We start from the raw sequence: 26619 nt of genomic DNA on the forward strand, positions 1-26619 counted from the left end.
CTATATACAATTGTTAGTAAAACCTTCCCTATGTGAAATCTTAAGGGAATAAGCGAAACGTATGGAATTAAAAGTACATCTTGTGCACTTGAGTGTACAGGGGTGCACGTTTTATCTCAGTTCTTGAACCAAAGTCATTCTTTCCTCTATCTATTTATTTATTTATTTGCCTATTTATGCATTTAAATAGAATTTTTGTTCAGCGATGGCCCTACTCAGAGGGTCTTGTTGCCCTTTACAAGGGCAACATATTTGGGTGGTAGATTGGGATAGACAAGCGGTAGCACAGGAGAGTAATTTAAGCACAATTCTCTTGGGTAAAGGAAGCTAGTGGAGCTGGGAAAGAGCTGTGGTTATGTGTAAATGTTTGGGAAGGTGGAGAATGTGAGCCTTGCTGCTGCGTTTTGTATGGCTTGCAGGGGGCCAGGGTAGTGCTGGGGGAGTCAAGTGAGGAGGCGTTACCATAGTCCAGATTGGACAGAACCAGTGCTTGGACTGCGGTGCAGAAGTTGTCAATGGGAAGGATGTGTCTTCTCTTGTGTAGGAGGTGCAGTTGTAGATTGCATGTTTTGGGGACAGCAGCTATGTGGGGTATGATGGGGCATATAGTGAAGCCAAGGGATTTGACAGGTGTGATGAGGGTTGTCTGTTGTGAGTTCTTTGACCCAGGGGGTGAGGTTGGATTTGTGCCTGGGGCAGATCAGAAGGCTTTTCGTTTTGGGAGGATTGAGCTTGAGGAAGTGGGTGGCCATCCCGGTGGTGATGGTGGAGATGGTGGAGAGACAGGTTTCGAGTATGTGGAGTTGTGAAGGAGATGAGCAGTGGAAGTATATTTGTGTGTCACCTGTGTATTACGGACATTGTGTTTGCTAAGGGTCTGCCCAAGGAATTCTATATATAGGTTGAAGAAGAGAGAGTGGAGACGAGGAGGATCCTTGCCAGACCCCATTCTTGACAGGGGTGAGATTGATGAGGGGGCATGAAGACAACGTGTTTTCTGTCATTGAGAAAGGAGATGAACCAGTCGAGGATGGTGCCTGAGAGTTTCATCCTGTGGGAAAGGATGGTCAGTGGAATCAGAATGGTGTGGTTGATGGTGTACAAGGCTGCTGAGAGGACGAGGAGTAGGAGTAGGGATGTGTGCCCCATGGCTGTGATATTGTGGAAGTGAAGTGTAGAAGTATCTGTGCTGTGTACACGTTGAAGGCCAGATTGGGAGGGGTTGAGGAGGTTGTTTGTGGTGATGTGTTGTGGGAGTTGGGTTGTGATGAAGTGTCCATGATTCTGACGATTTATTGCAGGATAGGATGGTGTGGTAGTTTTTGAGGAGTGTGGGGTCAAGAGACGCTTTTTTAAGGAAGGGGAAGATTTCTCCAGTTTTGAGTGGAGAGTGGATAGCACCATTTGAGAGACAGGATCTGCATTTTCAAGTTAGTGTGCAGCCTTTCTTTGGTAGTAAGGGTCATGGGTGTGTCTCTGTCGATGGAGTAATAGGTGTCCCCTGTGGTGGCATGTGGGGGGTGGATGTGAGAGAACAGAGGCGAGGACTTGTCTGATGTGTATTTTAGAGTTCAAGTAGTCCATGTGGGAGTTGCATACTGAAGTGGATGCGGCTGTGGAAAGTGTGAATGATGATTTGGAGAAGAACTTGATGATGTCGAAAAGTGTATGTGTCCGATTGGTAGTATATTGGAGTTCTTGGAGTTAGTGTGTGGGTTTGGCATGGAATATGGCTGTTTTGTATTTGATGCAGCAGTGTTTGAATGGTGTCCTGGTGGTGGGACACTGGATTTGTATTCATACTTGATAGAGCAGAGGGAACTGTTGAACCATGATTCATGGTGGCAGTTTTCAGGATTTTTGTGATTTGAGGGGTGCAATTTTATCGAGGGCCAGTGTGATGATGGTGCTGTAATTGTTGAGGGGAATGGAGGGATGTTTGCATGGGGAACAGTGGGGGTAGTATGAGCGGTGCAAAGAAGACTGTGGGGGTCATTCTGACCCTGACGGTAAGGGGTTAACGGCGCCGGTAAAGGTGCCAGATCCGTCAACCCCTTACCGCCCTATTACGAGTCTGCTCACGGGAACCCGCTAAGGACGTCTGGTAAAACGAGCCGTCCTTAGCGTGGTCCCCCGAGCAGACAAAGATGCTAACAAGATGCTAACAACGGTGCCGGAGCCGTCAACCCCTTAGCGGCCTATTACGAGTCTGCTTGCCAGAACTCGCTAAGGACGCCTGCTAAATCCAGGTGTCCTTAGCGGGTCCCGCGAGCAGACCAAGATGCTGACAACCGGCCCATTATTAATGGGCCCGTTGTTAGCATCCTCCCCATTCGCATTGAGCCCTATGGGGACTCAAATGGGAATAGGGATGGGTTCCTTGAATGAGGAATTACCAGGCCCTCCAAGGTCGGAATGGCCCGCTAATTCCTCATTGAAGGAACCCGGACCCGGCCCGGTAAGGGGGTAGCCATGCCGCTAATAACGGCATGGTTACCTCCTACCTCGTAATGACCCCCTGTGTCTGTAATGTGTTTGGTTTGTCTGGCTGGGGCAATAGGGTTGGGTAATCCTGTGTGGTGAAGAGAGCTTGAATGTGATTGCTAAATGGTCAGACCGTGACACCCATTTTGATTTTCCGCAGATAAATTATTTTGCTTGAAATTAAAAGGCCATGGGTGTTGCCAGCTGAGTGTGTGTGCGTAGATGACACGTTTTGTGAGGTCATAGAGGATGAGTGGAATGATGATAATCTTTAGTGAGGGGTTATTGTTTGGAGGGGATCTAACAGAGTTGAAATCACCAAGGTTGATATTGGTGCCGGGGGAGCTGTGGTTGTTAGCTGCAAAGTCAGTGCAGTCAGTGTGGAAGTTGGGATTGTCTTTTGCAGGGGGCTAAACGAGATGGATAAGGGTGGGGTGTGGATGTAATGGAGGCGAGCAAGTCAGAGGGAGCACTTCAAATGAAATGTATGGGTGTGTGTGTGGGTGGTTGCTAAGTGTGATGGACCCTTTGTAAATCTCGGCGATGCCACCTCCTTGTTTGTGTGGGCTTTCTCTGTGGTGGATGAGATAGCATGGTAGAAGGATGTCATAGATAATAGGAGCTGGGTGGGATTTGAGTCATATTTCTGTTAGAAAGAATATGCCTTGGGAGTGTGTGCTAATAAGCCAGTTGATTTCATGCTTGTGAGCAGGTGCGACGTGTCAGTTGAGTGTACATGATTAGTTGTTTAAGAGGAGTGCTGTGTTGGAGTTTGATTTGAATGTGGTTTGTGTGCTTGATTTTTGTCATGTTTTTGACAAACAGTGGCAAACAGAGGTTAACAGGGGACATAGAATAAAGCAGAAAAAGATAACTGCAGGAGCCCTTAGCTCTGTCTGCCCCTTGTTCTGGACGCCCTAGGGAACGTGCTCAAATTCCCAAAGTAACCCGGAAGTAGTTCAGCAGGAAACAGATATAAGCAGGAGCCAAGAAGTCGGTCCTATTTTGCCAGTAGAAGCAGCAGCGGATTACAGAATGCAGGTAAGGAGATGGAGGAGTAGCTGCAAAGAGCGGTACCACACTACAAAGTGGAACTCTCTAAGACTAGGCTCTTTGTATGACTGGTCTTCTGGCACAACCATAAGCGGCTGCACACATTGTATGCTTCCTTGTAATTTTTAATGTATGTGATCACTATGTAATCGATCACTTTGCACTAAGTACCCTTGTGGGGCCGCATTATTGTAACCCTGAATCATGCCTTCATCCATGTCGTCACAGCGCCTCGATGCCCGAGGGCTGTAGAGCGCTCTATAAATATAAATAAATAAAATGAGGGGGGGTATTAATAGCTACCCCTAGCTGTGGATGAAAGAGAGAATGCAGTCAGATACACTGCAGGAGCGCGTTTTAAAAGGGCTGCTAGCGCAAGCATGTTGGGGGAGGGGGCTTCAGGCTACAAAATAATATTGAACTATTATTTGTTTTAGTGTCAAGAAGGAAAGGTGAAAAGGAATTTCTCCATGTGAGTCTTTGCTATGAAAATATGTATTTTCATTGTACAGTGGTAGAACACCAGATTTGCCTATCACGTTTCATATATGATACAAGCGCAGCTTATTGTCATTGGATACTATTTTTCATACAATGTACCCTTAACAAGCGATGTCCTTATTCATTGGGTGTCATTGATGCAACAGTGTTTTTTGCAATGGTGCAGTAAATTACTACCAAATCCATATCACTCCCACTTTCACAAATGGGTGACAGGGTGTCACAGACTGTTGTCTTAGCATGTTTTTTTTCATCAAATACTATCCTACCCCTAGAAGAGATGTCCTTATTCTGAGGGTTGAGTAAATGATGATAAAGGTTTGTTTAATGCTAATTGCTTCCAAATCCAAGTTACTTCCACTATCACTTTGCGCCTTGAAACACTTGTGTATAGGCGCGTTATAAATGCCATATCATATAATATCATACAGGTTATAGCAGAGAGGTGTCAAATTAACAGCAATGCTGCTGTGGCAAGTTATGCTGTTAGTCAGAAGGTGTAATAAATATTGCTCATTCCTGCCAAGTCCCCAGTACCTGCGCCCTCCATTAGAGTGCCCTAGAAAGGCCCAAAGCTGGTGGTATTAAAACATAGCTGTCAATCGTGCTTATGAACTTTAGTTGGGTGAAAAGTAAGACAATACATGCGAAAATCCCATGTGTAAAAAGTAGCGATAATGCAGACAACACCAAAATATTGACAGAAATTCTGCAAGTCAGAAAATACTGCTGATGTGTGATCTGCTACCATTTAAGTTGTCTGAAAATGAAACAAGTATTGGCAAAGCCAACATTTTGGGCATTTCTATAATCTGACCCCGTTTCGACTCTTCGTAAATTTTTAACATTATGCATATTACATTTTACAGTTTTGCACACATTATTTGCATAAAAACATAATAATATGTTTCTAGTTGTCTATGTCTTTTTTTATTTTTTACGAAAGAAACACAAAGCAGTCACATTCTCCAACCATTTACTGTAGGTAGCCGGCAGCATGTCACTGGCTAACCACCCACCTGTGCACGGTATTATTTACAGAAGTCAGCATCAATAGATTTAAAGTGTAGGGAAGTGTATATTTCCAATACATTGAAATCATTTTTCTGAACATTTAATTTCAGCAAAGATAGGTCCCTAAGTATGAGCTTAATCAAAGGCAGGTGTATCATTAGGTTAACCTCTTTAAGACACTAGCTTTGCAATCTGCTTTCATACAAATACATCATGGCTAAGAAGTTGTACCAAAAGCAGCTTAATGTCCCAATGAACCCATTAACTTTCTGACAGTCCCTTTCCGAGGCAGAAACCCCAACCTAGAGAGCAGATATTGGGAAATCACACCATAACATGTCCAAGTGATATGTGATGCCAAACTCGTAATCCTAAACCTGGCTGCCTGCCTGAGTCCAGAGCTCCAACCACAATGCCACGGTACTCAAAGGTAGCGGTCTACATTCAATTACATCCATAGATCAGCTTGTGCTAAGAAGGGTAGTGAGTATGAAATGGAGCACATTGTTAGTGACACTACAAGATATGCTGAGGTAGGCCGGTGTCTCAGAAGCTATGCCAGGTGTTGCTTTGTTTCCCCCTAAAATGACATTGCTTTGATAACTTGGGGGCCAATCATCCAATCATCCCCTTTACCTTCCCCTATAATGGTTGGATACAGGGTCAGCGTCTCCTTCTTTGCTACTGCAGCTCTCTCCTGGGTATGGCGGCTATGCCACTAAGCCTGTTGCTTCTCACTGCAGCCACAGGTAGGTGGGTGAAGTTTGGGTCAGCCCTCAGATTTTCTGTTACTGATCCCTCGCAAGTTCTGGTGCAGGCTACTGCGCGGCATCAGGCGCCCCTTCTGTGCTGTCCACCTTCTCTGTGAACTGCTGAAACCATTTTCTCTAGACTAAATAGTTGCCCTGTCATAGAGTCAAGGTTTCTATTTAGAAGGAAGGGCATTTTTATCTCTACAATTCTCTCTTTTATAGGATGGGTGTTAAACCTGAAGAATGTTAATAGTAAAACTCCATGATGCAGATGGAAACATGTTTATTGGAGGATGACAATGAAAATAGAATGACTTCCCCAACACTACCAATGCCACCCATCTCCTCCTCAGCAACAGTTGACTGAGTCATCTGCTTCCAACAACCCCCAGCATTCCAGATCCAACCTCCATGCCATGCACACTCTAAACATGCACAGCGGACTTCCCCCTCAACCCCATTCAAACCCTGTTCAGCAACTCTAACACGCATTCACACTACTCTGCCTGATACACCCTGTTCCTGCTGAGGTCTCATGGGTCTGGTATCCGTCGGCAGGATCTAAAGGTAGATGTTGCTACTCACGCTCGTGTGTGGTCACACATCGCACCCAACCACCAGCTGTTCATGTTGTGGTTTCTACATACAGGTGCTTCCTCACTGAGCACACATGAGTGCCCTTTCAAAGGTTGTAGTCTGTCTGCTGCTTTTCAGAAGGTTGTGATTGGCAGCTGCTGTTGGAAGGGTTCCACATTCTTACTCCTTGAGACCTCCAATGTGTCGGGCACAGCCCTATTATTTGAACCCACCCAAAGTCAAGCCCACGCATCTCATCAACAGCAGCCCAGCACTACAGACCTTGCCGGATGGTCTTCCTTCTATCCTGCGACCTTCCATTACATCTGTCTAACCCAGGGCAGCACATGTGTGCTCAGTGAATGTGTACAGCAATGCAAGTAACTTTGCAAAAGACACCAGCAAAAGGAAGGCTCACATCCCACGTACAGCTGCTCCAGCATCATTTGGGTTTGCTGCCTAAGGGGGAGATATCATGATCTCACAGTTACGTTCTATTACTTCCTACCTTATCGTTCGAGGGTAACCCTCACAGCATTCCCTTACCGGCATTCCCATCTCCTTTCTACCAACAAATTCTCCCCAGCCCACACCCTTGATATGTTCAAGTTTCCAGCACCCCCTTTGTTGTGACTGGTGTTCTCCTCTCATGGCCCTGTAATCTGCTGTTAATGCCCTATTTGCCATTCCTTGTAGTACTTTCCCGGTCAATCTTCGCCTGTTTCAGCTGCCTGCTGCCGAGGTGGCCATTGGGTTTAAGCAGCAGGGGCCTGTGCTGCCCCCACTTTTTCTTCCTTCGGGAGGAGGGGTTCTGCTTTTGTCTGACTGCCGCCTCGACAGACAGGGTAATAGTTAAAGTGGCGCGTTCCTCCACATAAGAATTAGCAAACGCACAACCCCATTTGGTAATGCCACATTATATCGTATCATATCAAGTGGGCAGGAAGAGAACTGGCCAATCATCGGTGGAAGGGAGGTTTGCTGACGCAACATTTCCACATCTGTTGCGACCCGTTGCTTTCCTCAGATTAGTCTCCACATCCACCGTTGAAAGACGGGCTACATTAGAGGGCTGTGTGCAGTAGTGGACTTCTTCTCTTTCTGATCTGGCTTTGGAAAGCTCTGACAAGCTGGCTCTCACATGGAAATTTGATAAGGAATACTTCCCAGAACTTATGTGCATACACCACTTACTAAATGAGCTTGAAGAAATCAGTATCCCTCAGGCTCTCAAGACTCATCACTTATTGAACACCCTCTAAGAATAAGTATTAGCATCCGGGGTGTGTGTCACAGCCAATCAGGCTGCTCAGCTCGCAGGTTGAATCCCACGATCCATGCCCGCTTTCTGAGAAACGTGGAGGCTGCTCGCACCTGCCCTGCCATTTTCCCTTACCTCCCTCTCCCACCGTCCCTTCGCCCTCACCCCTCCCCACCCCACTTACCTTATTTCTCTGGTGGTGGTATCACTGTCACCGCCACTTCCTAGGCTGCCATGGAAATGGAAAAGGGGCTCCCGCCTTCCATCTCCATGGTAGCCATCTTGTAAGCATTTTGTTTGAATGACCATGACGCAGCAAGCGATCCCATTCCTTCGGACAAAATACATTGCTGCCAGCACCCTGGGTTTTCAGATTGAAAACCAGGGGTACTAAAAGCAATAAAACCTGATCCGACCGGATCAATAATTATTTATTGCAACAATGTTTAATGGAAAACATTCCTAGAATTAGTGTCAATATATTTGTAGAAGAACAGAGGGATTTTTGATCAACAAATATTCATTTCTTTTTTTCCAAGTAGGTAATCGCAACAACAGTCACATATCGAGGGGTGGGGGGTTTGTTAAGAAAACAATCTCAGAAACTTTTAACATCTCATTACCCCACATACTCTTTCATCCTAGGCAGGCGGCCATTGATGGATTGATAATGCCTTTTCTGTGGTGAACAAGTGGACAGCGATGGATTAATAATGCCTTCTCTGATGGATTAATAATGCCTTCTCTGGGGTGAGAAAGTATGAGAGACAGTAATGGCAGCTAGTTTACCTGCCCTGCGGGAGTGGAAGCACCAAATGGTCCCAGCGGCGCTTGCGTCGAAGCAGCAGCTCCTCTTCTTGCACTCCTTGGCGCTGATGCCCGGGTAGCCGCACTCTCTTCTCTCTTTTACCGCCACGGAGCATTCTTGATGATGTAACACTGTAACAGAAAGTGACGATAATAAGAACCTTTCCACTCTTTGATATTATAGGCAAATGAGACATTTTAATGTAAGAAAGTGAAACTTTTGCTTTTCACTTATATGCAAGATCTTTCTTTGGAGGGTCATGCTTAAGAGAAACACTGGGCCTCATTACACGGAAGGCGGTAAACCAAGGTGGTCCATGCCGGTAAATTACCGGCACCGCCTTGGAGGAAGGGGGAATTACCGCCCTATTCTAAGGTTGGCGGGCGGTAATTCCCCCTTCCTCCATTGCCCTTCCCCATTCCCATTTTTGCCCCATAGGGCATAATGGGAATGGGGAAGGTGCTAATTACGGTTGCGCAAATTGCGGTACCGTAATTAGCACCCTGGTCCCTTTGCGGGTTCGTTTTTTAACGCCTCCTAAAAGCAGGCATTAAAGTACCAACCCGCAAAGGGACCTCGTAATAAGGCGGTAAGGGTTAACGGTCACCTGCAATGTTCCCTCTTATTATTTTTTTCTATGTGCGGAACCGGTTGGCTGTTGTGCGCACATTATTTTCCATGTGCGCAACTGACTAATGAGGTAAGCCAGTTTGTGAGCTACCGTCGCAGAAGAGAGTTTGCAAAGGAATTTCCTCTACCCAGCCACTGCAATTCTTTAAAAATCTTTTTCCAAATACATGGGCTAAAATAAAATGTGTCATATGTGATTATACAGAAAACTCATTAACCAGTCCAAGACTTCAGTATCTGCCACAGTACCTTGCAGATGTACTTCTGCGCAGAGAAAAATATCGGCCTCATTATGAGTCTGGCGGTAAGTGGTAAAGTTGGCGGCAACTCCATTGCCGCCAACTTTACCACTACGCCAAATTACGATTTCGGGCCTGGAGTGGAAGATTTTCCTCCAGGAAAAATCCTGGTGGTAAACCCTCAAACTCAATACCGAAATCATCAGAATTTCCAGTGCGGTAATCCCGCCAAAAAGACACATTTATTCCAACGGACTCAATATGGACTCAATATGAATGGGGAATTACACCGCCACCACCAGTTGTAATCTGGTGGAAATTCCTCCGGACCAAGTGGCAGTGACAGTAATTTGTTTGGGCGATATTCTGGCAGATTTAAACCAGGATACCGCCCCAAGACTTAATGAGGCCCTGTATGTTTTATGCCAATGGAAAATCACTAATTTGTATTAAAAAATACAAATATCTCTTAGTTGTGTTCCCACATATCACGCACAAACAATATTTATTCTTAAAGAAATGTTTCTTTGCATTCTGATTTTTCAAAAAAAGGGAATTTTATTCTTGATGCGATAATCTTGTGGTCAACCGACACGTGTTTCGACCCAAGGGATCATTTTCAAGGCTGGTGCGTTATTGTTCCTTGACCATTAGGTAGGTTGGCTCTTGGTGGGGGGTTGAGATAGGTGGGTTCCACTCCTTCAATAGGCTGGTTTGTCAGCCTGTTACTGCTGCGAGCAACGACCCTTGTGGTGGCCCTCAAATATCTCTTGTCATAACTAATGTGGATGTCAAGAAACTCACACAGAATACATTTGCCAATGGATTAATGGCAATTAAAAGCAACGTGTCAAAAACATGCTAAAGGAGTTCAAGTGCCACTTTAATGAAGTAATCCAAGGGCCATGAGAACATGCTTTTAATAATTTGTGTACGGATTATAATTGCATCGGAATAACTGCACCTTAGAATATGATGATCCAAAATTCAAGTGCCTCTGCTTACTATCCACATTACGTTCTCCTATGGGTAGTGATAACGGTCCCATGTCATTTCATCATGGGATGGTTTTTCGTGGGGTTTTTTACAGCGATTTTTAATTGTGAAAATACCATCAAATTTTTGTTCAAATTATATTTGAGGGGGATCCGCCCAACCCCCCATTTTTTTAAAAATTCGAACATCCATGGCAGCCATTAGAAGAGAACTGGGCCTAGTGTCTCTTTTATCTATGGTCGACCAAAGTGCCATGAGATTCTACAGAAAAATAATCCTGGCGGACACGTTACCAGCATATAACATCATCAAGGATGAACTGGAAAGTGGCAAATGTAAAGCCCTTAACAGTTGGGCTGAAAATAGAAAAGAGAAGCTAACCGAAATAGCATGCACAGAAAAAGAGCTTAAAGAAAATCCGGATAGAATCAAACAAAAAATGGAAGAAACAGATTGGATACATACGATTGAGAAAGCAGTAGAGAACAAACTCCTAACTCATCTCCCTCCAACGTTTAACAAATTGAAAAAAACGCTAAATTACTGTGCTAAATTTCTGGAAAAAAGCAAAAATAATTCTTTTCATGAAAGCTAGACTGAATCTACTGTTAACACAGGAAATCCTAACCATCCGGGGAGCTACAGGCAAAAAGGGATGCCGTCTATGTAAAAAGGCGGAGGTGGCGGAAACCCTGAAACATCTTGTAATAGATTGTCCTAATACCAAACAAATCAGATCTACCTACCTCTTACCTCTGATATTGAATCCATGGATGAAACAAGAAGACGACCTATGGAACAGATTAATAGCCGGAGAAACCACCAGATGGACGGTGGCTATGGTGAACGTAATTGAAATAACATTCCGGCAGATCAATGCGGTAACAACTGCACCAACGCCCTCTTAGGAAGTGGAACCTGTCCAGTGGATGAAGAAGAAGAGGGAATTGTCTGATCACCCTAGAGGTATTGGTACATCCGGAGGAAGGTCTCTGTGAAATTTAGACTTGGACTAACCAACTGCAATGGAAACTTTGATAAAATTCAGGTGTTCCATGAATAAATTAAAAAAAAAAAAAAATTTGATGGGGTTTTTAGAAAAAAAATTGCAGTAAAAAACCCTGCAAAAAAACATCCCGCGAGGAAAGGACATCGTACCGTGATAACACCATCCTTAGAAATAAGAAATATATGCACCATGCATTTTTACTCCCTAAAAAAGGGAAATGTTCCTAACAAAAATGAGAAACAATGAACATATCATTGCTTCAACCCACAAAGCTCCACTGATATTTTTTCAAATTAGTGACCAGCAGAGCAGTGGCATAGGAAGGAAGTAACTTTAATAATATTAATGCCCAATCTCAAATGGAATTTTATGGGGAAAGAACATCTTTTAATAAGCAGAAAGTATCCCTATTGGCAAAGCTAATTACTTTTTTACTCCCTGAAAAATCATTTGACTCCAAGTAGGGAGCAACATCTGATTAGAGCCCTGCTTGTCCCCCTGACATAGGGAGTGAAATGACTTGGCACATAATAAAGTGTATAGTTTTGCCCACCCTTCCGCACCACAGCCTAGATAAAATTAAACAAGACCCTTACTGAGGTTTATTATGGAGCCCTGTTGAAGAAAACCACACATACATTCCTTTTAAGTTAATTGCATCAATACATCAGAGATACAAATTATTTAGTGCCTTCTTCTACAACTATGGATCCCTCCTCTGTAATTCTTTGTGATCAGTTAAATAAGATGCAGGGAGATGCTGGAGACTGCACACACAGAACACATGGTTATATTGAAAAGCCCTCAGCAGTGTAGCATAGAACGAAAAAGAAGGTGCTGTTGTCCGGATGGGTACTAGACTTTCCTATCCTTTAGCAAACAGCCAACATATTTCCTTCAGTGTACTGCCGAAACGTCTGACCTGGTCTTTGAAATTTGCTGCTTTGTTCATCACCTGCAAGGAGTGATGCTTTCACCCATACCCTTCCCCAGCCCCTGTGCTTGCCTCCAATACTAGTTGATAGAGCACTGCACAAAATGAAGGATTGTAGCAGTAAACACTCACTGGGATATTTGCAGACCCAAAAGACTTTGCAAGCAAGGTATATTTAAATGCCTCAACATATGATGTGCATTTTAAGAATGTCATGACTCTGCATGTACACAATTCTTTTGCAGTGCATACAAGATTGTTTGCAACATACCCCACCTTTATATCATTGTGTGGGATTAACACAAGTGCTCAGTGAAACTGTTTTTCTATAGAAGCGAGTTACCATATAATGTGAAGGTCCATACCCAAAGGAACTCTGAACACTTGGAAATGATGCAGATTGTGTGAAAAGCATTCTCCACTCTGAATATCCGGTGCCATGAATCTATGGACGAGTAATCCCAGGCATAGTCCATACCCATTATACCTTGTAGGCTAAGTAAATGATATTGCAATGTTGCTCTCTACTTATAGGGTAATGTTAGTCATGCTAAAGTAGGAGACGCTGAACATCACATTTGTCTTTTCAAATTCTTTAGAGGGCAAATTAATATTTGAGTTTCATAATGCGGTAACTTACAAGTGGGCCGCTTCAAAGCACTTGCGTGACATATGTACAAAGAAGAGGAAGTATGGGATTTGGTTACACATCCAAGTAGCCTGCTTACTTACAGTCAGTATCCGATATTTGAGCTGGTAGTTATGTTATGTTATGTTAATTGGACTTATAACACGCCAAAGCCCACGGGCATCCAGGCGCCGAAAGACAGAAGTAATACGTGAGACTCGGTGATTATCCTAGTAAAACAGAATTGTATTCAGCTGTTTGCGGAAGGCAAGATGGTCCTCTATCCTTCGTAGCTGTGGTAGGAGGGCATTCCAAGCTTGAGCACCATGAACATGGAAAGCCCGCCCTAAACCACAAGATCTTTTTATCCATGGCAATGCCAACAGGAACACTTCAGTGGATCTTAAGCATCTCTGAGGTTGATAGAGGTTAATCTTCTCCTTCAAATATAGAGAAGCATTTCCAAAGATACATTTGTGGCATGTAGTGAGCAGTTTGAATTGGATGCGAGCTGCCACCGGGAGCCAGTAGAGTTTTTTCTGGCAGCACTAGTGGGTTCAAAGCTTTTCATCTAAAAGATGATCCGCCCAGCTGCATATTGTATCTTCTGCAACTGTTGGATATCAGCTTTATTGGCCCCTCCCAGTAAGGCGTTACAATAGTCCACCCATGGTAGTTTCACGGCCCTTGAAAGTTTTATACCACCAATATTAGCATGGCTACTTGTCTAAGTACCTTTAAGTGGTAGTTGGTGTTGGTAGTGCTAGCTGTGACATGTGCCTCACTATCAAGACTGTCCTCCATATAAGTGCCTAAGGTCGTGACTTGCTGCACTATTTTAATTTGAATACCTTTTATGGTAAAATAGTCATATTTTTGACTTAATTTAGATTGAGCATGCTGAGAGCCGAAGAGCATCAACTCGGTTTTAGCAGCATTTAAGCAGAGCCAGTTTGCTGACATCCATTGTTTTATGACATAGTAGGCTACAGCTAAAGTTTGTTCAACATCATGGTTCCCAGTTATATTCAATACCAACTGAAAATCATCTGCGTAATTACAGAAAAAAGATCCCCAGAGATTCCAGCTCAACACATAGGGGAGAATGTAAATGTTGAACAGCAAGGGAGAGAGACATGCCCCTTGGGGAACTCCACATGTTATAGTATGTGGCTCGGAGGCACAGTCACCCCAATGGACACGTGACTTGCGGCCCTCCAGAAAAGATCTAAGCCAAGTGATGGCATTATTGGAGAGTCCGCCAACAGATGCCATCCTTGCAAGCAAGATTTTATGGTCCAGCAAGTCAAAGGCTGACGATAGATCCAACAGCATCAGCAGCCCTGACTTGCTGTGTTCCAGTTGACCAAGCATGTGTGTTTGTAAATCCAACAATGCTGTCTCGGTTCCATGGAAACTCCAGAAGCCTGATTGCTTTGCGTGCAATTTACCAGTATCAAGTACATAAGATTGCAGCTGTGTAGTAGATGCCTTGTCTATGAGCTTCAGGAAAAATAAAGTATTTGTGATGGGTCTTAAATCAGCCGCATCCAACGGGTCCAATCCTGTTTTTTTTGCAGAGCGGTAACTGCCACATTTTTAATCGAGTGAGGAATGGATCCGGTATGAAAGGAAGAACTGACAAACCGACAAAGAAACGGCGCAAACTATTCTCGATGCTTCAATATATATTTAGAGGGGAACATTTCCCGAGGACAATTAGTAGGTTGCATGTTTTTTAGTAACTCCAGCATTTCAATTAAATTGGGTTCAATAAAATTAAAGTTAGACTATATAGTGTGGGTGATGCTTTTGGTTAGGCACAATGAGTAACAGAAATTCTGGCGCGTGAACGTTATTCATGTTACTACAAACATAAAACAAGTGGATGTAGGTACACGTCTGCAAACCTTTCACAGAGCCGAGAGAGGAAGAGTCAAGGTTGTCCGGCAGTATCTTACTGTACTCTCGGGCAGAAGTCAGAGGCATAAGGTGAAAGTGTGGTAGAGTCAGGTTTAGGAGTCATGGGTGGGGAGGGAATGTTTTTAGTTAATGTGTGCAGGCATATCTTGGTTAGATTCTTCTGTTCATGGAACCAGTTTTTCATATTAGTTTTTACTACTTGTGTTGTATTTTGCTGCTAGGGATTTTAGGTGCATAGTAGTGTAATGCAAATTAGCAGAATATCAAGAATAGTTGCTTATTTTAAGAGAAAGAACATTTCAGTTAATTGCTGTGTCTTGTGCCTTATTAAATCTTCTTGAATAGGTGAGAATTTTCTGAGTGCGCTGCTAAAATTCTTCTGAGCGGCTTCCAGAAGGAAGCTGGGCAAGTGCAAATGTGCACAGTTTAGAGGGAACATTGGTCACCGGTACCCTTACCGGTGACCGTTAACCCTTAACGCCTACCGTGTAATGAGGCCCACTATCTGGATTGCAGATGTAGCCATGCAATCCCTTAACTATCTTAGCACACACACACACTCAGTTGAGCGTGAAATGCGTTGTGTGCGGGTCGTGCCTCTAGGCGTCCTGCCTCTGTTTTTGCTGCTGCCTTTGAGGCCGTGTTTTTATCTTACTTTTGTATTACCCATTAAATTACACTTATGACCATTCCTACGTTTTGAGCTGCGCTATTTTTTGTTTACTTGGGCACCTTTATTCTGTCCGCGGAGAGTGCGGTTCCCCTTTCCTCTTGGTCTTTTCGATATATATATATATATATATATATATATATATATATATATATATATATATATGTTACAGGGCCCGCGGTAGCAGCCGTGCAGTTATGGTTAAGTTGCTCATCCAGTAGTAAGACCTCTTTTTGGGCTGCTTATAATAACTTCGGTCCCCTGGACGAATCCTCACCAAACTTTGTATAAAAAGTATATGGGCCACTCTGAATTTTCTGCCAAGTTTGGGGAGGTTTTTACATGGGGGGCAAAGTTATAGGGGGGGTCCACTTTTTTTTTCCATAGACTGAATGGGCAAAAACTTTGCACATGCCTACAGGGCAAACGGCTGAACGGATTTAAACCAAATGTGTGGCAGGAGCGGGGGCTTGGTTCTGAAAGCATGCTTTTGCGTGTTTGGTGGAAATCTGACCAGTGCTTGTGTTGCAAAGAACTGAAATGTACGTCCCAAAAAATGTGTGATATCTGGCTCTGCTCCGCAGACCCATTTCCCTGTTCGCTCTGCAGACAGAAGTCTCATTGGCTTGCAGTATGCCGTGATGTCGCCGAAGATTTCACGCGGCCAGTGGTTGGCTGGAGGGAAGCATGCTGTGCATCAACATTTTTTGCAATTGCCGCCTTGGTGTATCAGAGGACAGTGCAGCGCCAGAAGGGTCTGAAAACATAGTTTATGCCATGTGTTGGAGGGAAGAAGGGATGGAAAGGGTGTGGGAGTGGGAAGTGGTTCGTCTGATATATCTAATGAGGTGGAAGAAGACAGTGGTGTGGCTGCAGTGTTCATGCATATTGTGCCAATTGGCGGGTATGTCGATAGGTGGCTACCGTGTGTGGTGAATGCAGGCAGCCTTATGAAGCATTGGTTTTGTGCAGTTACTAGAGTGCTGAGAGGAGGGCCATTGTGGCGAAGATTTTGTGATTCGGTTGCCAGAAACACCATAGTATGTGAATGAAAGTGGGTAGGGGTGGCTGAGACAGTGTTACGTTTGTAGATTGTGGTAACTGTTGTATGTTTTGCTGTATTGCTGCATTACGATGGGCAGGTTGGGTAGGAATGCTGGTGGCTGTGGTGTGTGTGTCGATTGTATTAGTAGGTCACGTGTTGGCATGCATGGTTGCATTACGTTGTGGTGGGTGTGTGGCCTAGAATATTGGGTGCATGGCTGAAGGCCTTCAGCAAAACCACTGCAGCAATGCAGTTTTGACTGTGCATCAGTCAGAGGGTGGTGATCTGTAAAGAATTGTCATAGAGCACATTTTGGACGTGATAGAGTACCAGAAGTGAGCTGACATGTGTGTATTGTTGGTTCCATGGGTGTGCCCATTGTTAGAATATGCTAAATTTTTTGGTGTATGGGTGGAGATGGTGTAGGGAGAAGTCCTGCAGTGTGGCCACTGGGTGCAGTGTTTGCATACTGTCAGTGTGAAAGAGGGCATGGTTGAAGTTGAGCTTGTATGTGCTTGGATACAATGCTGTGTGCAGATTGGGTGCAGTAGGGCCAATGTTGTGAAGATGTTGTGGTTAGGTTGGCAGTGACACAATAGTTTGTGAATGGAAGCGGGTAGGGGTGTTTGTGGATTGTGGTAACTGTGATATGTTATCATGGATGGCTGTGTTATGGTGTGGGGGTTGGATGGAAGTGTTGCTGGCTATGTCACGTTTATGGATTCTGGTATCTGGCAACATGTTCACATAAATGGATGCATTATATTGTGCTGGGTGTGGGCAATGCCTAGACTGTTGCGTGCATGCCAAAAGTTGTGCTGGCTGCCGCTGTGGATGTTTGTGGATGCTGAAATCGTGGATTTCTTCGCAGAAGTTTTTACTGGCGGTGCTTTGTAATGGTAAGTATGGAGTGCTGTACAGAAATGACATTGTTGAATGCAGAGGTTTTGGATGTCATTGGTGCATGCGTGTGTGGAAATTTTACAGTACCCAATGAGGCAGTGCGGGAAAAATGACAGTGGAAAGGGAAGAAGTACTGTGTGTGTTTTACTTGGCCGTGGTCCTCGCTGTAGCTGGGAAAGCACACGTGTCACATCTTGCCATTCTGAGCATGGTGGCCATGGAAATGGAACTGTGGGGATTGTCCAATCAGGTGTTCAGGGTGTGGTTGCCAGGAGGGGCGGTACCATTTTTCCCCAATACTGTGTCGTGAGGTTGGTAGACTTGGAGGGACACACAGTGCTTATCGTGGGTGATACCTTTGTGCGACATCTGCACAGGTGTTGTGTGGAAAGAGGCGTTGCTGGTTATTTTGGGTTGGAAGGAGTGGACACTTTGTGGGGCAGTCAGTATGATTGCAGTTTCCACGGGATGTGGCCTCTGTCACTACTGTTGATGTTGTAGTGGTGCATTAGGGAAGTCTACATTTGGGTTACATGTCATGTGGACGTTTGCTCTGTCACCTGTGGAAGTTGCTGAATGAAGTGATGAGGATTTCTCCTACTGCTAAGGTCATTTTCTCATGCATAACACCAAGAGGAGTATGGGACCATACCAGTGTAATGTGTCCCCAGCCAGAGGTCTGAAGGTGTATTATAAACAGATGCATTTGTGAATTTATGCGGACTGCTGGGATGTTCTCCACCCACTATGAGATTATGAGGTTGCAAAATATGCAGTGGTTTTGTAGAAATGGCATTTATTTGACCGTCATTGGCAATGCCATTTTCTTTTACTCTGTGCAAAAAGCGTTGACCACAACTTGGTAAAAATGTGAGGAGAAGCAAACAGAAACTCATATAAACATAAAAAACAAAAAAAGGTTGCATAAATCACGTTAAAAAAAACCTTTCAGAGCCACGACGGAAGACCCAATCCCCTACCCTGTTTGAAATTTCTTTCTGCCCCCACCCCTCACTAGCATGAAAATTGTGAGGCTTCCGCTGTACTTTCAGGATTACATGAGGCATATCCTGGGTGGCCATGTGGATGTATGTGGATGCAGAAATCTTGTGTATCGGTACATTTGAACTGTTGAACAGAACTGACAGTGTTAGATGATGACGTCTTGAATGCGATTGGTGGATACGTGTGTCACTATTTAATTGTAGCCAATGAGGTAGTGGTGGACAGAAAATAGTAGAAAGAGAAGAAGGACTACTCCTGCTTTACTGGTGTGTGGGCCTCGCGGTACTTGGGGAAGCGCACGTGCCACAATCGACATTTCTCACCATGGTGGCCAATGGAAATGGCACTGTATGGAATGTCCAATGAGGTCCTGAGGGTGTGGTACACAGGAAGGACTGGTCACACTGTTTTTCATTCCTCTGCGTAGTGAGGAGGACCGACATGGAGAAACGCATTTAGTTCCTTTTGGGTGATGCCTTTGTGTTAGATCTCCACAAGTATGCCCAGGAAAGACACTTTGATTGCGATTTTGGTTTGGAATGAGTGGACGCATTGTGGTGCGCTGTCAAAGTCTGCACTTTTGGCAATATGATTGCACTTTGCAGACAAGTGGCCAGGTTTGTCCGCATGCATTTCGGTTGCATGTGTTGTTAACGTTTGTTCCATCACCTGAAGAGGTTGATGAATGCTGTGAAGAGGCTTTTTGCCACTGCCCAGGTGATGTCTCAGCCATACCACCAAGAAGAGTATGGGACTATCGTCATGTATGTTGTTCACAGTCAGATGCTGGAAGGGGTCTCATCAACACAAGCATGTCATTGTGTGCCCCCTTGTGGGATGTGCTTCTGCAACAATGACATCATTAATTATCGAAATGCAGATGTTTTCCATCCAAATGGAATTTCTTTGTCCACCATTGCTGATGCCCTTTTATTTGCCCATCTGCAGGAGGCGTTGAAAACTTTACTGTATGAATATGAGGAGGAGAAGAAATCCGAAAGTGAAAATAAAGGTGTTTCTCTAGAAGCACCTAAAAACCCCCACAAAAAATGCTCTTTTGAGAGCCACCACTCATGACGCAATCTCCTACCCTGGTTGCAATTTATTCCCCCATGTCTGCACACAACTCGAAAGCCTCATCTGGGGCTTTTGAGGATGGTGGGCATGGAAATGGGACTGTGCAGGGATTGCGGAATAACGTTTCTAGGTGTGGTGTGTATGCAGAGGAGTGTTGTACCGAGCTGATAAGGTTACATCGAGAGCTTTTCAATCTGATTGGTGGATGTATATGTGACTATTGAACAGTAGCCAATGAGGATGTGCTGCATACAACATAGTGCAAAGAGAAGAAGGACTAATTATGCTGTAGTGGGCTGTGGCCCTCGCAGTACTTGGGGAAGCGCGCGTGCCACATACTTCTGTTTTCAGCATGCTGCCCATGGAAATGGGACAGTGGGGATTTTCGTTTCGGAAGGTGTGGTTCACAGGAACGGACATTGACACTTTTCTCCATTACTGTGCGTAGTAAGGTGGGCAGACATGGTTGCATTTACTTTGAAAGGTAATGTGGCACAGCAGATGTGGTCCGACATCAAATACAGCTCCAAACTAAAGTGGCCAGCTACTCTGTTCTGAAAAGGTACAAACACATTGCGGAAGAACTGTGGGGTGTGGCCTTTTGTAGGGGCACAGTGGAGATCTTCCATCAAGAAAACAGGACTATATTGTTCATCCAAACACATAGATGAGCATTGGCAACAGAAAGTGCAAGTGCTGATCAATTGGTAGGCAGCATAAACATTATGCAAGCCAACTAGATTATGTAAACACATATGATTAAGAGCAATCTAAGACATTTAACTGGAAAATGATATCACAGATGAGGCAATGTGCATTTATATAAGGCTGGCATGACACCCAAATTAGAGCGGGTGAAGTTGAAATAATAATAGTAATCTTAACAAAATCAGATAGCCACAATGGAAAAGGTGTTGTAGAACACCAAAAGTTGGACATGCAGAACAACAGCAAAGAAAATATAGACATGAGAAGTGTCAAATGTGCAATAAGATCACAATAATAATAACAAGAATAACAGCCAGAAAAATACAAGAGTGGGGATGGCCTATTTTATTGGTAAACATCTAAAATTCAAAAAGAAAAAAAGAGAGAATCCCCAGAGAGAAATAGGGGGGAGGAAAAGAACACTGTTAGTAAATATAAGGAGTATAATCAACTAATCATAATAGACGCGGAAATACATCAGTGATATAGAAAACAACAATCTTAAGTAGTTAAATCGCACCCGATGGGGCCTACGTACCTATAAATGTATGAAGCTCCTCGTCAAGATTGTGGCCAATGGGAAACTTAGTGTCGAAATCCAGAATATATCTGGTTTCTAACTGTCTCAGTTTAAGTACACGATTCCCACCTCTGGGGTGAATCGGAATGTGCGCCACTGCAAAGAATTTGAGAAGGGAGTGATCATTATTGTGCTTTTCTTTGAAGTGCTTGGCCATAGGATATGCGGGATCAGAGTTTTTGATGGCCCTAAGATGCTGTAATATTCTAAGCTTGAGCTTGCATGTAGTACTCCCGACATACCATCTCATGCAAGGACATGAGAGCACATAGACCACAAAAGTGGTATCACAATTCATTGAGTATCTAATGGACTGATGACATTGAGTGACCGGATGCAAGAAGGATTTGCATGAAATAGCATGAATGCAGGCCTTGCATTTGCAACATTTAGAAAATCCTATTGGGGATTCCATCAACGATTTCATATAAGGTGGCTTGGTATTAATGGGTGACAAGAAGCTGGAAACCAATTTGTCCCTAAGTGAGGGTACACGTTTATATGTGATGGTAGGGCGTTTAGAGAGAAGAGGACCAAGATCCTTGTCAATGATGAGAATTCGCCAGTGACGTTCTATGATTTTACGAACCTGATTAGATGCATTGTCAAATGTGACAATCAGGCGGGGGTCATCATTGACGGTAGTTTTGACAGGCTTGATACTGTATAGAAGGTAATCCCTAGAAAGTCCACGTGCCTTGGTATAAGCCTGTTCTATAATTCTGCGCTCATAACCTTGCTTGATAAAATCCTTAGCCGCCTGGGCACAATGATAATCAAAAGATACCAGATCTGTGCAGTTCCTGCGATATCTAATGAATTCCCCATACGGAATACTGCGTTTGCATGATGTAGGATGACAACTGGTGGCATGTAAGGGCAGGCCAGTATTAGTAGGTTTTTTGTGTAATGCAGTGCATAAACCGGTTCTCTCAAGGGTCACCACTACATCGAGGTAGACAATTTTGGTCGAACTGTTGCATTCTGTGAAACTCAAATTAGACTTGTTGGTATTTAATAATTTCACAAATGAAAGCCATTCAACCTTAGTGCCCTTCCATATAACGAAAACATCGTCGATATATCTCCACCATGCAACAATATGTGTGGCAAAACTCGATGTAAGTAGATCGCTTAAGAAAGTGGCCTCCCACCATCCCATTGTTAAATTGGCATAAGACGGGGCAAAAGTGCTACCCATGGCGGTACCTCTTACTTGGCGAAAGAAAGAACCCTCAAATAAGAAAATATTGTTATTGAGGCAGAAAGAGAGCATTTCAAGAATCATGGAACTATGGCTGTAGAAATTCAATGAGCGAGTATCAAGAAAATATTTACAAGCATCCATACCAACTTGATGGTCAATGGAGGTGTAAAGAGAGACAACATCAAGGGTTGCTAACAGTAAGCCCTCCTCCCAGGGTATATTAGAGATGTGTTGTAAAAAATCTTTGGTGTCCCGTAGATACGAGGGTAGAACAGAATAGCACATTGTGAAGTGTTTGTAAGAGTGTACTTTCACAATAACACACTGTACATTGCAGTACACTGCACTTTTCCACTGTCCGAGGGTTCGCCTCCTGTCAGCAAATAAGGGCCCAGGTGCAGCGTGGTTGCGGTCGCATGATGATGTTGCAAATGTTCTCGATGGGCATGGCTGTGTGGAGGATGCATTTTGGCTGAAATAATTTGTGCCAATCTGCATAGATATCGTATGCATACCGTTGCATCTGTGGACTTATTGACAGTGTGACACAAGTGCGCCAACCTTTTGGGAGGAGCTGGGTGTTTATAAGGTGCAGCAGGTGGGATGTTTATGTGTACAGCTACCTGTAGGGCGTGGGTGGGCAGCTTCAAATAATTAAACTTTGTCACAAGTTTCTTCGCATATGCTGGAGAGGGGCAGTATCGCCAGGAAACGTTTGCTCCCACAACTACTTGTAGGTAGTTCACAAGATGTGGACATGTGGGTCGTAGGGGTGTCGTACATATGCATTCATTGTGCTTGCTGATATGCCGGGCAGGCGCGGTGTCCCTAGGACACCTACCTTTTCCTTACATGCAGTCATTCCCACCAGTACTGTGCGCCACTGAGTCATAATGGCATTTTGCAAACAAAGGAGAAGCCACATGTGTAAACTATCACAATTTCAATAGCAACATATGTGTGTACACATTCACACATACTGTTAGGAAAGGGAAGGGGTAGCACAAGTGAATATTTATTGTGGGGAATTGGGGATTTATACAAGTTGGTCGTGAGGGGATGAAGGGATTGAGGTATCATCATAAGGTCTCTGATCACACATATATTCTGGGGATGGCGGGCTGAGAAATGTGGTAGTGCAGTGCTATTTTATTTTCTCCATAATATGTCCTTGTACGTAATCTTTTAAGGCGGCAACATTTATCACCCAGTCTTCCATTTTGGCTTCCAGGATGTCCACTTTGCTACTTACAGAGTTTCTTTTCTTTTCTGTACTACCATGCTGTTGTGGAAGGGGTGTCGCTTTCGCTGCCTTGCTTTCCATTCCAATATGTTCTCTTACCATAACCATAACGTCCCTATAGACCTATTTCCATTGATTTTCATGGGTTTTTACTAGTGTAACTTTACCATAGCATCCCTTTAACAACATGTTTTCACTGATATATCTATACATATATACACATATATATGTATATATATATATATATATATATATATATATGTGTTCTAATGTACATAGGGAAACATTGTGGATCCTGTAGTCAAAGGGTTAAATCAGATGACTACTGTTAAGGCCAATATATGCCTTGAACTGGCCAGTTATAGGATGTTTGCCTGGGGCTGTTATACAATCGATTTGTGGTCTAAGCCTAGCATACTTCAAGGTAAGCTGATGACCTTGAATATGGGGCTAGAGGCCCAAATTCCTTCAAGGAGTATACAGGTCTTATATATCTGCTCCCTGAGTTACACACCCAGCAAATATGGAGGACCAAAAACAAAGGAAATAGCACTGAGCCACTGCTATAACTCATGCAGGGCTATAATGCTATTAGAGGTTTCAACCAATTCAAAGCAGAATGTGGGAGCTATAGGTGGGAGGATAGCTCAGGGGAAACATGTTTGTGTTGGAAGCAAAACGATGCATAGCAACTGAGGTTTGAATCCTGGCTTGCGCTTAGAAACATGTCTCTGGTATAGTGTGTTTGCAGTGATTCCATCAACCATTTAAGGTGTATGCTCTCTGACCCAACACTGTGGTAAATGGATCTGGGTCCTGTTATCCACCAGAGTTATGTTGTGGCCTTCTAGTTCCACTCTTCTATGTTGACTTTGTTAGTGTCTGTGTGTGTGAAAGGGTAGTGTGGGGGTGGGGTGGGAGGGTCAGGTAGCCTTGGGTAAGGGGGGAACCTCCTCATTAGAAAATGACACAATGTCGACATACAAGAGTTGAACTAGAACATGCTTTGTTCCCTGATTTGCCTGCGCTTTTCAATAAGTCGCAAAGGTATCGTTCACCTCTGGCTATTTGAAACCGACTCGGAGGGTCCTTATCAACCCTTCTGTGCATTTCCCTTCCCTCGGGATTGCAGCAGGCTGAGCTGCTTCTCTTGAACATTTTCTCTTACTTCAGGATGGTTTATATGGCCAATGCGTACACAGGCAGCCTATAAAGATATTAATGTGGGGCGGGCGCAGCCCACAGAAAATGCGCAGATATAGTTTGTGAATTGGGCAACCTGAACATTTGAAGAATCATGCATCTGACAATCTGCATCGTTTGTCTTTTCTTCATCTTTTGAAATCCTTGCAAAATGGCTTAGCGGTTACAAAGAAGAACGGTAATGCAAGGATTGGATGGAAATAGTGTAGGAATGAAGCACTGTACTCTCGAGGGGTATAATATTATACAAGGGTCTGTAATGACTTCTGCTCTGACGGAGTATTAGGGTGAGTAGTGGTCAAAGGACCTGCTCAGCACCCCCACACTTCTACACACCAACAGTGACCCTAATCACGCACGGAAAACAGATGTACCTGCTTCACCTCTTGGGGTAGCGCGGGCTGAGGGAATATACTCTCACGAGGGGTGTGAATGTGATCCAGTAACAACCCAAACAACAAAGTATCACAGTCCAAAATAAAGGGAATGTCCAGTCATGTTCTATTAAAATATATAGACTTTACTAAAAACACATCATCAATAACTAAACAGAAAAACACCATTCAACACTCACCCCTGTGGAAAGAGTCGAGAATATGCGAGAGGTAAAAAGATGCCGCTCTCTGGATGAGAAGACAGGGGGGACAGCAAAACCTCTACCACAATGTTCTTCACAAATGATCTGTGGTTCAGTGAAACGGTGCACAGGTGACCTAACCAATCTCTAGGGCCCAAAGATGGACCAGGGGGGAAGTAATGGGTTAATAGTAACTTTTCGCCTGTCTTTCGCAGCTCGACAGCATCGAACCAGGATTCAAGCTGTTGTGCGAACTGATCAAACCAAGTTTGAACCAAGTTGTGTTAGCCCAAGTAGCGAGCTGGCGTCGAGTAGGTTTTAGTGCACTGGTTCAGTTCAATTTGAAGGTGGCGTTTGATGCAGGTTGAAGTGCTCACCAGGACGAGTTCTTAGCTGGTTCGAGACATACGGTAGCAGCTGGTTAGGGTCAGCGTGTGATGCTCCAGAGGTTCCAGTCAAGGTATGGGGATGGTTCAAAGCTGTGATCCTGATGTTCCAGTGTGCGGTTCAACAAAGCAGCTGTTTGATGTGGAACCAGTTCGATTAATTTTGACAACTGCTGGTTATAGTCAGCGAATGACATTCAAGCAGTTTGAGACTAATTACTGCGGAGACAGGTGCTTGTGCCTGCTCTAGCGCTTAGAAGTCTGCTATAAGGATATAGCGTTATAGTAAGTCTAATAATCCATCTTTTTTAAAACAATCCAAGCACTCTAACAAATGGGAAATTTTGTCAGCAAGCAGAATCTTAATGACATGATTTTTGTTTTGTTTATGGCGCATAAGGTGGTGCAAAGCACCATCCCAAGTCCAAAACATTGCTACACAGAAAAGAGGGAAGGGGTTATGTATAGAGGTACATCTCATTGGCATGGCAACCTGCAACACTTGTGGCATGCATTGTGCAAACTAAAGATTGCATTTTCTTTAGTTTGCCCTCCAGTATATTTACCAATGAGTGCTTCTTTAACAAAATATGCACCAATTAGGTGGTGTGTAAGGTGCATGCCAGGTTTTTGTTTCAGGCTGTGTAGGGACACTTAAGCAGCTTTAATGCCAGGACCACTTCCCTCTAATCAATAGAAAACGAAATGCCCCGCATTAGAAACAGAAGACAGCACCAGGTAGGCCACTGTGTCAGGTACCGCTGGGTGTCCCTCGTTGATGTCTTTGCCCTCCCGGAACTTATTGCTGGAACCACTTAGGGAGTCATTCTCAAATGGGTGGAGCAGAAAATGAAAGGACAACAGCAAGGCACCCCCTGACTGCTAGACACCACCTGCCCCCCACTGCATACAGCAGTACCACCCCTCCTCTGTGCACCTCTGTATCCCCTGTTGTATATCCTTTTTGTTGTTATCTCTGAAAAGCGCTCTGTCATGCATCTGTACTGTTGTACACCTCTGTAAAGCGCGCCATTGTGTATCTGTATTGTTGTATATCTCTGTAAAGCCTCCATTGCTTCGCGTAGACAGGTCCATGCTCAATGAATACCATAACAACATAACATAATAAGGAGCATTGCTTTTACACTTCCATGTTTTGGTTGAGCTAATTTTTCTGCCTTTCCAAGGAATAGGAAGGCAGCAAAGT

General features: G+C 44.0%; 1 protein-coding gene and 1 long non-coding RNA gene across 2 annotated transcripts in view; one reads left to right on the plus strand and one right to left on the minus strand.

The window, feature by feature from the left end:
- The window catches only part of LOC138526523 (putative gastrointestinal growth factor xP4), a 62035-nt gene that overhangs the window by 34350 nt on the left and 1066 nt on the right, over nt 1-26619 (minus strand). Inside the window, exon 2 of the mRNA XM_069637331.1 lies at nt 8431-8580. Within this exon, the coding sequence (XP_069493432.1) occupies nt 8431-8580 (150 nt within the window). The remainder of the gene's footprint in view (nt 1-8430; nt 8581-26619) is intronic.
- The window catches only part of LOC138526525 (uncharacterized), a 58925-nt gene that overhangs the window by 10086 nt on the left and 22220 nt on the right, over nt 1-26619 (plus strand). The window lies entirely within an intron of this gene.

Source organism: Ambystoma mexicanum, chromosome 7p (genome assembly GCF_040938575.1).
Source record: "Ambystoma mexicanum isolate Mex_15411 chromosome 7p, UKY_AmexF1_1, whole genome shotgun sequence".
In the NCBI taxonomy this organism is placed as follows: domain Eukaryota; kingdom Metazoa; phylum Chordata; class Amphibia; order Caudata; family Ambystomatidae; genus Ambystoma; species Ambystoma mexicanum.